Genomic DNA, 12,334 nt, shown 5'->3' with positions numbered 1-12,334 from the left:
GTGCCGTCCTTTTCCTTGGAGCCTCACAATCTTGTCAGAGGGAGCAACTTCAGCTGCTTGTGCAATAGGTACACTCAAGCCCCTTACACAGTGCCAAGATGAGCAGCACAGGCTCCTCAGGCTATTGGCATTCAGGAGAGGAGATATTTGTGAGGCTTGGAGGGTAATCACTGAGTCTCCCTCACAGATCTCCTGCCTAACAGCTGCTAAGACTGTGGGATTGGGGTTGGCAGGGAGATTGCAAAGGGTAGGCATCACAGGTGTTAGTTCTGGAACAATGTGTATGAACTAGAGATGAGAGAGCAGGGTCCAGAGCCTGGGAGACACCTGGGTCAGTCTGTCTTTACTAGGAGCCTACAAGGGGCAGAGTGTCATGCTCTTACCCTGCCCATCAGGGCCCAGACAGCCACACCTTTGTCCTCAGATAGGAGCTTATCCTGGGGAGAACGAAGGATGCCATAGGACCCAAACAGCCAACCCTCAGCTACCTTTACTTAACCATTGAACACCTACTAAGTGCCATGGCCTATTCTGAGTTCTGAGGACACACCAATGAATAAAACAGAGACCCAGCCCATGTGGCACTTACATCTGGTGTCTGTGACTTAGGGGCACCTCTGGATACCCTCTCGTACTTGAACAGAGATTCATACGTGGAAAGCCCTCCATAACCTTGTTCTCTGTGTGTCCCCACAGTCTCCTCCCCCCACCCCATGGGCCAGTGCACTCCTCTCTATCATGGGTGAGGAAAACAGAAAGCCAGAAAGGTGAAGGGACACATCTAAGGCCCATTGGTAGCTAGTAGGACCCAGGTGACCTGATTCCTAGCCCAGGACTCTGAACCACCACTGGCAGACTTGTCAGGATTGAGCCCGGCTGGTCCTCCAGACTGACCGATTGCCCCACCTCATTTATCCCCCTGTTCCCTGTCTTCACCTGCAGTTCTTGTCAGTAGTTCCAGAAGCTGCTCCTGGCCCTCAGCAAACACTTGATTCATGTGCAGCTGAAGCTGAAAACCACTGGCAATCTTTAATTTTTTTAAAGGTTTTATTTATTTATTTTTAGATAGGGGGGAAGGGAGAGGGAATAGAGGAGAGGAACATTGACCTGAGAGAGAAACTTTGATCGGTTGCCTCTCACACGACTCCCCACAACCCAGGCATGTGTCCTAACAGGGAATCCAACTGATGACCTTCCAGTTCGTAAACTGGTGCTCAGTCCACTGAGCCACACCAGCCAGGGCCCACTGGCAATCTTTAAATAATACCGATGTTTAGGTCCTACCTCCAGGGTTTATCATAGTGAGCACAGAGGTTCCTTGAGCTCCTTCCTCCAAACCATTTCCTTACCGACGCCCAGGATCTACTCTGAATTCACAGGGGTCTGGTTTGCAAGACACACCTTACCCTCTGCTGGGAACCAAATTGGGAGCAATGGGACCACTCTCTGCCCTGGGGTGGCTTCTAGTCCCCTACAGTGGCTCAGCCACTTCACGTTGCTCACCACCCTAGGCTGGGCTCCGCACGTCCTGCCCTTCTGCAGGCATTACGTGCTCACCGGGTATCTCTTCCCACGGTGGTCTACCCAGCTCTTCGCATAGATTCATTCTCTCTGTTTCCAATAGCAGAGATTCTCCTCAAGAAAAGTCACAAAGGCAAAGGGGGGCTGAGGGGCTGGGACAGACATCACAGTGAGCAGCAGGCACAGCCATCTCTCCTGTTAATTATCTTCATCACATCTCTGAGATAAAGGCACAGAAATAGAGCGACCCCTTTGGACCAGAACCCCAAACCCTCACCAGTGAGTTTACCGCAGTAAAAGCTGCATGCATAGGGACACTCCAAGCAAATATTTGTTGTGTCCTTCCGTGTGCTAGCTCCACCCCTGGCCCGGCCCTGGAGGATCAGGTCTGATCGTGTGGACTTCAAGCCCCTGTCACACCCCTCAGTATTTTCTTATGCCTCTCCCTCTGCCTGGAACATTCCTGCATTTTCTGCTGATCATGGCCATGGCTTTTCTTCAAGCCCAAGCTGAAATGCCACCTGCTTCAGGACGATTCCTGTGATTAGCCCCAAAATTCATTCATTCACTTAGCAACTATTTACTGAGTGCCTCTGTGCTGGGCACTGTTCTGAGCACATGGGATCTATCAGTGAGCAAAATGAAACCCTTGCCCTCATGGAGCATGCACTCAATAAATAAAATAATAAATAAATTACACAGTGCATTAGAAGAAGCTAGGTGATATGGATGAGAGAAAATAAGAGGTAAGGCAAGCCAGAAGTGCTGAGGGAAATCAGGTTACAATTTTATTCGTGGTAGTTGGGGCAGACCTCAGTGGGGTGGTAACATTTGAGTAAGAAATAGAAGCAGGTGAAGGAGTGAGCCAAATTAGTGTAGGGGGTGGAGATGGGGGAGGGGGAAGCAGTGCAGACAGAGAGCAATCATTGCAGAGCTCCAAGGCAGAAGCATGCCTCTGTGCTCCAGGAACAGCATGGGAGGAGGCAGGGTGGCTGGAGGAGCAAGGCAGAGAGTTCTAGGAGATGAGGGAGGAGGTAACCAGGAGCCAGGTTCTCCCTCTTGGCCTGTGGTACTTTGGACCTTTGTCCCAGGGTTACCACTTCCTGTCCAATGGTATAATCAGCGTGTGCGTCTGGCACTAGAGATTGAGTGCCAGTATCACCCAGAGTCTAGACCAGTCCTGACACTTGGCACCCATTTAACAAATGTTGGACGAATGAATGCAGACATGCTTGTGGGAAGTGAAGGGGAGGAGGCTGTGATGCTGAGCCTGACCCCTGTGTGAAAATTGAGACAAGAGTGGGAAGTAGGACCCCTTGCTAGAGACAGTGGAGGCTCTCCTACAGCTTTGCCTGCCTGGGGCTTTCCAGGCCCTTTCTGTAGCGGGAGCTCCTCTCCTCCTCCCTATACTTTGCATTGGATCTCGCTCTGCATCCCTCTGCATTGCTCTGCATCCCTCTGCATCGCTCTGCATCGCTCTGCATTGCAGTGGCTCTCCATCCCTGAGAGCCAGGCCCCAGCATCTGTTGAAAACCTGCTTCCCGGAGGCAGCCGCGGCTGTTGCTTCATTCCCAGAAGCTACCAAGTTCGCCAGGCAAAGAGGCTGCTACTATAAATAAAATAGGAACATCATTTCAGCCCCCAAATCAGGGCAGATTCTATTTATATTCCCTCAAGTGTGGCCGTTTTAACCTGCCCCAACCACACCCCAGGCTTTGTCTATGACTTAATACAGGGGCTGGAGGGAGCAGCCCTGATGGCAGGTGCTGCTTCCCCTCTTCTGACCTTTCCCACCTTCTCTACCGCAGCCTACGAGATCGTCATAGAAACAGGCAATGGAGGTGAAACCAGGGAGAACGTCTGGCTCATCCTGGAGGGCAGGAAGAACCGATCCAAAGAGTTCCTCGTGGAAAATTCTTCTAGACAGCGGGCCTTTAGGAAGTAGGAAGAGGGGTGCCCACAGGGGAATGGGGGTGGGTGGGATGGGTAAGAGAGGGACCCCAAGGATCAACGCCCTCTGGTGTGAGCTATAGGAATATTAATGGGCTTCAACTGCAAGTGCTTATTGAGTACCTACTGTGTGCTAACCCCATGGGAGCTGCTAGGGATGAAACAGGAGATGTATAAAAGAGGAGGGGACTGCCATTGAAAGTGAGCCCACCATGAGAGACTAGAACCTAACTATGGCAACCACTACGGAGAAAGGGCAATTCTGTAACGTGGTCGCAGTGCTTTCCATCACTACGCTGGCGATCGCAGTACAATGCACGTTACCAAAGGAACGTATTGTCCACCTTAAGTTTACACAATGTTATATGTCAAATACATTTCAGTCTTTAAAATGTTAATAGAAAGCTACAGCAATGGTTCGTTAATTAATAATTAATTAAAGAGATCCTACTATGCTGCAAGACCCAGAATCACTGAAGACTTTTTTATCCCACACCCACTCAGACAAGGAACTCACAGTCTAGTTGAAAGGGAAGACACCTGCCCATAAACCTGCAAAAGAATCATGCGAGACAGTGTAGAATTAAGTGCTAGTTAGAAGGAAACAGGGAAGCGAGAGCCTCTAAGATTCCCTATAGGAAAACCAAAACTGGGTCTCATATAAAGGGGCCTCTACTCACCTCTACAGACTTCCCCTGGAGAATCTCACCCCCTCTCCTGCATCAGTGCTGCCTCCGAGCTGTTCAGATGCCCACCTGGTCCCCCCACTCCCTCCAAAGTTGCTTAAATAAAGTCTCTCCCTCCCATAACCCACTACACCTTTCATTTAAACTCCTTCTAGGTCAGGACGAAGTCTGAACTCCTTTGATTGACACGTACAGACTGCTGCAGCCCCCCTCCTTTCCTTGAATTCCCCTCAACCTCCAGCCGCACCAGCACTCCCCAGCAATGTCTGCACCTCCCATCCCACAGCTTTGCCAAGTCAGGTCTACATCAGAGGCTCTTCCCTCCCTCTGTCATCCCACCCCCTCCTCTGTCCAAGGCCCAGGGCCCAGGGCCTCACACGCCTCTTTCAAGTTCATGCGTTGTTACCGTCCACTAGTGCTGGGACCAGGCAGCAGGCAGGGATTTTTAATGGTTGTGAATATCTTCTTCCAAAACTAGTCTGAACCCCTCCAGAAGTGGAGGCCTGACATCGGCTCTTGCCTGGCATTCTATTCCTGTTCCTCCGACCAGAGCCTGGAATACAGTAGGTACTCAATAAATGCTTACTTCCTTTAGTGGGCATGGTAGCTCTGACTGGTCACATCTTTATGTCCTGCAGGGGGACTACAGACACATTTGAGTTTGACAGTGTCTACCTGGGGGACATCGCTGCTCTCTGCGTGGGCCACCTTGCCAGGGAGGACCGCTTCATCCCCAAGAGAGAGCTGCTCTGGCACGTCAAGACCATCACCATCACCGAGATGGAGTACGGCAATGTGTACGTATGTGCATCCTGCTGGCCCTCCGCAGGAGCCTGAGGCTGGACCACGGGCAAGACAGCACAGTGCAGGGGGGTGTCCCCTTTGAGGCCAAGGTCACCTTGTTCAGGAAGCTTGTAAGGCAGGAAGAGAAGAGGCAGCTGTACTGGTCCTAGAGCTATCGGAACCATAAGCCTACCCCAGGGGAGGGGACTAGACCAGGGGACCTTAGGTGCTCCTGCCTTTTGTTCCATGGATGCTTTTGAAGAATGCTGAGCAAGTCAGACAGTGCCAGACAGCGGAGACTTGCCTTTCCCTCCCTTCCCATCACTGTATAATGACAAAGAAATGCAGCTTTGAAGCCTGCTGCTTCCACAGTCACAGTGGAAGGCCACTGTCTGTGTGGGCAGGGTAGGGACCAGAGACAGCTAGGGAATTGTCACAGCCCATCTGCCTCTGAGGACCCTAGATAAGGAGCTTTGCATTTGTCCCACCAGGGTCTGCCTGGGGACTCAGGCATTTTTGGTAGATTAAGGGTCTTAGTTACCTGGGTAACATTCCACAGTCATCAGTTTGACTAATTAAAACCACTTGGTAATCACGTTGGAAGCCAGAAAGAGTCTGAGGGGCTCTAGAAGGCAGGAAAGACTCTTCGAAGAAACCAGGAGAGGAGAAAGGGGAAGCTGAGGGTAATGCTTGCCTTGGGGAGGTCGGCCTGAGGAGTGAGTGAGAGCCAAGGTCAAACTCACCGTAGGGCACATCCTCCACCCCCCGCAAAACTGCTGCTGGCCCCTCAAGACCCTTTGTGTACACTTTTGGGGCTCGCCCTGCCCTCGGCCACACCTTTCACGATACGCACACCAGAGAGCCCCTCCGGGGCAGGCCTGCCCGCTGCAGGCAGGTCCCTCAGCTGCAGGGTCCAGTCTTCAGGAGCCCACGCTTCTCCAAGCAATGTCTGTCCACACTCAACCAGTGGCCTGAGGGCCCCTGGAACTGGCCCCCTCTCACCGAGCTTCCCCTTTGGGAACGGGCAGGAAAGAGTTCTGACTTCTGAACTTCTGTCTCAACCAGCTCAGGCTGCCATAACAAAGTATTTCAGGTTGGGTGACTCAAACAACATTTTTTTTCTCGCAGTCTGGAGGCTGGAAAGCTGAGGCCAGGGTGCCAGCATGGTTTGGGTTCTGATGAAGGTTTTCTTCCTGGCTTGCTGTGCCCTCACTTCGCAGAGAAAGAGAGCGAGCAAGCACTGATGTCTCATCCTCTATTTTTAAGGGTTCTAATCTCATCTTAGGGCCCCCACCCTCAGGACCTCATCTAAGCCTAATTAACTTCCAAAGGCCTTACCTCCAAATACCATCACATCAGGGGTTAGGATTTCAGCACGAGAGTTTGAGGGGACGATTCCATATAGCAACTTCTCTCTTGCACTGCAGTGTTATTTGTTGCTCTCCTAGGAGCCACCGGGCAGGGCTGCTGGGAGCAATACAGGTGAGGGCTTGGGAGCTGGGACACAGAGTGCAGAGAAGAGCCACTGACTCACCCAGCAAGCCAGGGTCTGGTCAAAGCTTCTTCTGCAGCCGCTTACTGCCTCGGCCACAGGGAACGTGGCTGCTGATACTCCTCTGCAAACCCCCAAACTAAACAAAAAAACCTACTGCTAGATAATACAATAATAAAATAGTCATCAGTTGAGTTAGCTTTAAATGGACAATGCTGGCTGTGAGCGAGAAACAGCCAAAGATCTCAGCACTGCCTGTACCTTCCAGGCTCTGGAAGAGAGGAAGTGAAGGCCCAGCCCGTGAACTCCACCTGAGCGCTAAGGTGGGGGACTTCTCATCCAGTGGAAAAAGCCCCACTCCCAGGAAAGCCTCTTCTTCACCAGCAAGGGTGTGGCCTCTTGCCAGTTTGTCCTTGGGCTAGATGGGGAAGATGGGGTGTCCTCCAGACGGCGCTCTTCCAAAGGAAAGAGGGTGCAGAGAGGCCAGACCTCCAGGTCATGGGTCAGCTGCGTGGCCTCAGGCAATTACCCATCACCTCTCTCTGCCTCAGTCTCTCCTGGGAGGTGAGCTAGATGCTCTCTAGAGGCAGGAGGCAGGGGAAGGATCAGGCCGGGGCTCTCAGAGGTCCTCAGTGCAGGTCTCAGGCCCGTGGTTTCTGATGGAAGGCAACCTTCACCCCCGAAACAGCACCTCCGTTCCGAGGGGACTGGGCAGGCATGTTTAGTCATCGTGATGAACGTATCGCCATTCTAGAATCTCCTGAAAACCACTCCCTATCCCTGGGCTTGCCTCCACAGTCCCTTCCAAACACTGAACACAACATTTGGCTTTCCGCGACCTGCAAATGGATTTAATCTCAAGAGCTTGTGAACACAATAATCTCAGATCCTCACCTTCCAACCGTTTCCTGTTCTGGCTACTCTGTGGCAATATGCGTCGCTTTCCCACCGGCTCTTCTGACATCCTCAGGAGTTCGGTGGAAGGACACACAGAGAGGCTTGTGTTTCTTTTTTTAAGACCAAAACCAGCTTCATTGTTCTGTCCCAACAGCATATCTAATACATAATCATTATAAAATCGAAGTAATACAAAGAAAACGGATAAGGGAAAGTGAAGATTCCCCAAAGCCCTACCTAGCAGAGGCAGCCGCCATCAGCATGAGAGGACCCTCTCCTCTCTGGCATTTTTCTGCCACCTCACCTGCACACCGTTCACAGAAGTGTGATCACACTGTACACGTTTTTTCACATATTCAGCTGCTTTTGTGCTCGTTATTCTCAGCTGTTGCGTTTACTCTCGCGGCTGACCCTCGCCCTGTTTGCGGTGGGAATAGCCCGGCAGGCGTCCTTCCACAGCGAGAGTCTTGCCTCCACAAAGCCCTGAGGTCCAGCAATTTGGGGATCTTTTATGATGTCTATCAGAAAACATTTCCTTATATCTACACCAGGGAATATTGTTCAGCCATTAAAAATAATGAATTAAATATGTACCAGATGGCTTGGAGCAAGTCCCAGGAAGGACTGTTGAGTGAAAAAAGCAAGTTACAGGAAAACACGGATTGCATGACGCCATTGCAGAGATGGCATGCTGGCATCCTGTGTGTGTCTGTGTTGGCGGGGGGAGTCTGTGCAGGGTTGGGGGCTGGAGGGGAATTGGGCCAGACCCACCTGCAACCGCGATGGGTCGTCTGAGGCAACCGTGGGACACTGAAGTGAGGGAGGACAAGGAGCGAGTGCCAAGGAAAAGAATGAGTTTAGAAACACATGCGTATGATCATATAATTTGTGCATTTATATAGAATTATGTATATTAGTGAGCATATGTATAAAGAAATGCATTTTAAAAAAAACGTTAAGCAAAGAATGCAAGGGTATCCCCCACTAAGAAAGTGTGTTTCGTAACAACAATCCAGATTTATCAAGATAAATTGGGGGAAGACAGAACTTCCCAACAGAATAAGAACGTCCGGGGAAGTGTCTTTAAATAGCTGGCTCTTCAGCGGCCAGGCCGGCTGGCTCGGGGCCCAGTTCTGCGTCACCGTGTGCAGTGGCATCTCCTCCCCAAGCCTTGGTTTCCCCTTCTGCGAGATGCCTGCAACCCAGACCTGTTGTGGGGATGCATGAGATGTGAGAATGCAAAGCCCTGGCGTTTAGTAAGACTGCAGCAGCCCGGGTCTTTTTGCTCTTCTGGATTTTCCTCTAAAATGGGTTTGATTTTCTCCCACTGGGCATGCCTGCGCAGGGCTGCACTCCTGAGGTCATTAGTCAGTGCCAGAATTGTTTATTTCCAAAGCCGTTACAATAGCAGTTTGGAGTGGGAGGAAACTATAACTGTTCAATCCAAACCTCTGGTGTTGCCGATGGGAAAACCCAGTCTGGGCTAGGATGGGACTGGCCTCAGGTCCACAGGCAGCAGGGCGGCAACAGACTCCCGGCCCCCTGAACCAGTGCAGTGTTTTTCTGTGGGGTGGGGTGGCGGTAGGCAGGGAACTTTTGGGTCCAAGACCATTTCTTTTGGCCCTGAACTTGCTTCTGCTTGTGGTGGCTTCTTCAGCAGAGGACTCTCTCTCTCAACCTTTGCACTCTGTGGTCCACAAGCATGTGTGTGCACACACATACACACTCACAACTCACAACACACTCACACACACAGTTCAACTCGGCCAAGTGTAAGGGATTTGGCACGCATTCCATAGCCACATTTCCACTTGGCTTTGCCTGGGATTTTCACTCTGAATCCCTCAGCTGCCCCTGAAGGTGACAACATTGGGTAAAAACATTCGTCAGTCCTTTTGAGGGAGTGAGGGGGTCAGCATGGCTGCTGTGGCGGGAGCTTAGAGGAAAAGAGCTGGTCCCGGGTCAGGAAGGTGAACCCTGGGAGGAGGCTCAGATCATGTAGCAATTTTTTTTTAATTTATTGTATTTGTTTTTCTGTCTCTACATAGGGTCTTGCAGGCCTTTGTATGGTGGTGATTTTTATGTAACCTGGAAAGCCACTGGAGGGTTCTGAACAGGGGCGTGGCATTCTTGGGCTTACATCTCCACGGGGTCACTGGGCTGCTGTATAGAGAACTGATCGTAGGAGCAAGAAGCAGGGAGACCGCTTGGGAGGCTGATGCATTCCAGGGGCAGATAGTGGTGACTTGGACCAAGGGGCAGCAGGGCAGATAATGAGAGCTTGCCTACTTCTCCAGGTGAGCTGGTTTTGGATCTATTTTAAAGAGCAGCTCATTGGAATTGGCTGGCGGATCAGATATGGAATGTGAGGGGAAAAACTAAAGGAGAATTTTAAAAGCCAGCTGGAAGGATGGAGATGCCTCTGTGAATGTTAAGATAAGCGAGACTTTATCCTCACATGCTACGCAGACATTTCCAGTCCCAATATCCTGTCACCTGGGAAGGAGTCATTTATGGACGGCTAGGGTCCTGGGGAGGGTGTGAGCCTTGGCTGGTTCTCACTGAGCTTCCTCAACCCCACCCCCCAGGTACTTCTTTAACTGTGATTGCCTCATCCCCCTCAAGAGGAAGAAGAAGTACTTCAAGGTATTCGAAGTCACCAAGACAACTGAGACCTTTGCCAGCAAGGTCCAGAGCCTGGTGCCAGTCAAGTACGAGGTCATCGTGACAACAGGCTATGAGCCAGGGGCCGGCACCGATGCCAACGTCTTTGTGACCATCTTTGGGGCCAATGGGGACACGGGCAGGCGGGAGCTGAAGCAGAAAATGCGAAACCTCTTCGAGCGGGGAAGCACGGACCACTTCTTCCTGGAGACGCTGGACCTGGGCGAGCTGCGCAAAGTGCGCGTGGAGCACGACAGCAGCGGCTACTACTCAGGCTGGCTGGTGGACAAGGTGGAAGTCACCAACACCAGCTCGGGGGTGGCCACCATCTTCAAATGCGGCAGGTGGCTTGACAAGAAGCGGGGAGACGGGCTCACCTGGAGAGACCTCTTCCCTTCTGTCTGAGGGGGTGGATGGAGCATCCCCACCACACCTTCCTACCCTGCACCTTGGCTTCCAGCCGTCTTTCCCCAAAGCCTCCTGGAGCTGTTCCCAGAGGGTGGCATGTGACACTGTGGACCAGAACTTCATGGTCCTTCAGAGTCCACTCTGGGTGACTCCTAGTGGGTCCTGCCCCTCTTCGGTCTCCTGGACCTACAGGAAGCCATCAGCCTGTGTCACCATCTGTGGCTGCACAAAAACAGCTCTTTGCACTTTCTTTCCAGTAACAGCAGTGGCCAGGCCGAGACTCGCTTCTGGTGCGGATGGGAAACTGGGGCTTCTCCCAGGGAATCAAAGTGGTGAAGAAGACGCCATCGAGATAGTGTATTTTAAGCAAAAGTTAATTAACACTTTTTCCCCCCGAAAGCTGGACTCATTAAATTATTACCAACCAAGAATTCATCCTGACCTCTGCTCACTAAAAATGCACCCTTTTCCTCAGTTTCAGTAAATCCCGTGCAAACGGAGGAAGACATCAGGAGGAAGCATAGATGAGCCTGTGAAAAGGCACGTGATTCTTTCCACCAGAGAACACGTGGCCACGAGCCCGCTGGTTGCCCAGCCCGTGATAACACAGCTGAGACCTGAGCAGAAGGCGGTGGGCACCTGGAACAGCCTGGTTGTTGCTGCATTCCGGTGGGGAGGGGAGAAGGGGACTTCAGGGTTATTCACACCTCTTGCCTGGGGCTCTCTGTGGGCAAGTGGACTGAGAACTGCTCTCAAGGAGGACATGACCTTGATGAAGAGGCGGCAGGAAAGCCACACATTCATGTGCCTGTGCACCCCTGCCCCCCACACACTCCCTGACAGTTGCAAGCGGATCAGACATGGCACCCCAAGAGTGCAGCAGGACTGAACACCCTACTGCTGCTTTCCCTGCAGTGGGGTCCTGAGCGGTCGGCTTGTCAGGCCCATGAGAAGGCATCCTGGGAAGGGCTTCCACCGCCCTGCTGTGTGCCCTGTGCCCTCTATTCATACAGGTGTAGATGCTTAGCAAGGCTTCATGGCTCTGAGGCAGGTTTTGGGAAGCCTAGCAGACTCTCGGAGAGCCGCCAAAGTTGAAAGCATAGGCTGGGCGGGCAGCCTGCCTGGATGTGAGTGCCCGCTCCCCCTCTCACTGGCCAGGAAAGCTGGGCCATGGTATCCCACCTCTCAGGCTTCAGCTGCCTCACCTGTGACGTGGAGCATGCTAGTCCCTACCTCGTAGGTTACTATGAGGGCTAAATGTGTTAATACGCAGGCAGTTTTAATTCAGCACTTGCACTGAAGAGTGAGTATGTCCATCATGTTGAACGAGCAGGACTCGAGGGGGCCGTGCTGTGCTGGGGAGCGGTAATCATTAAACAGCTTCATCGTATCATTTTCTGTGGCCTGGTTCTTCCTCGGTCCCTGGATGAAAATTTAGGCAAGTCTCAAAACTCTTCTGGACTCTCTTAGGTCGTAAAAAGTCCAACAACCACTCTAAGTCACAAAGCCCCTCTCAGTTCCGTAATTTAAATGTCTGGCTCCAATATAAATTCCAAAATGTCACACTTAGAACTGAGTCTCCTGGGTGCTACTGTGGCCAGTGTCTTTCCTTCGGGACTGGCGGGAGTCGGGCCCTTCCTCTCATTGGCACCTGTGTGGGTTCTTTCTCAGTCCCTCCACCCCTCCCCTCTGCCTTCTTGTTTCAGATCTGAGATGCTCCCCACCTGTTTCCCCAAGTTCCCGGGGCCTGCGCCATTTCCCTCGTGGGCAAGTTGCCCACAGCTCCGTGCCTAGCTTGTTACCATCCAGCTATGACGCACACTGTTCCCCTGCTGTGCCTCTGCTGGGGCTGTTCCCTGGGCTTGAAGTCTCCTCACCACCGTCCACCCCGCCAGCCCACCATGCTAGGAGGCCCTGTGCTGGTCCACACTCC

The 12,334-nt window shown here is 52.1% G+C and overlaps 1 protein-coding gene across 1 annotated transcript in view; it reads left to right on the top strand.

Annotated features, from left to right (window-relative positions):
• LOXHD1 (lipoxygenase homology PLAT domains 1) overlaps nt 1–10,473 on the top strand; it is a 133,941-nt gene extending 123,468 nt beyond the window's left edge. The window contains 3 exon segments of the mRNA XM_053913122.1: nt 3,330–3,462; nt 4,796–4,954; nt 9,918–10,473. Of these exon segments, the coding sequence (XP_053769097.1) occupies nt 3,330–3,462; nt 4,796–4,954; nt 9,918–10,398 (773 nt within the window). The 3' untranslated portion in view covers nt 10,399–10,473.
• Nucleotides 10,474–12,334: the final 1,861 nt, after the last annotated feature.

Source organism: Desmodus rotundus, chromosome 10 (genome assembly GCF_022682495.2).
Source record: "Desmodus rotundus isolate HL8 chromosome 10, HLdesRot8A.1, whole genome shotgun sequence".
In the NCBI taxonomy this organism is placed as follows: Eukaryota; Metazoa; Chordata; class Mammalia; order Chiroptera; family Phyllostomidae; genus Desmodus; species Desmodus rotundus.
Note: the sequence above shows the minus strand (reverse complement) of the source record. Positions and strands in the feature narration are given on the sequence as shown.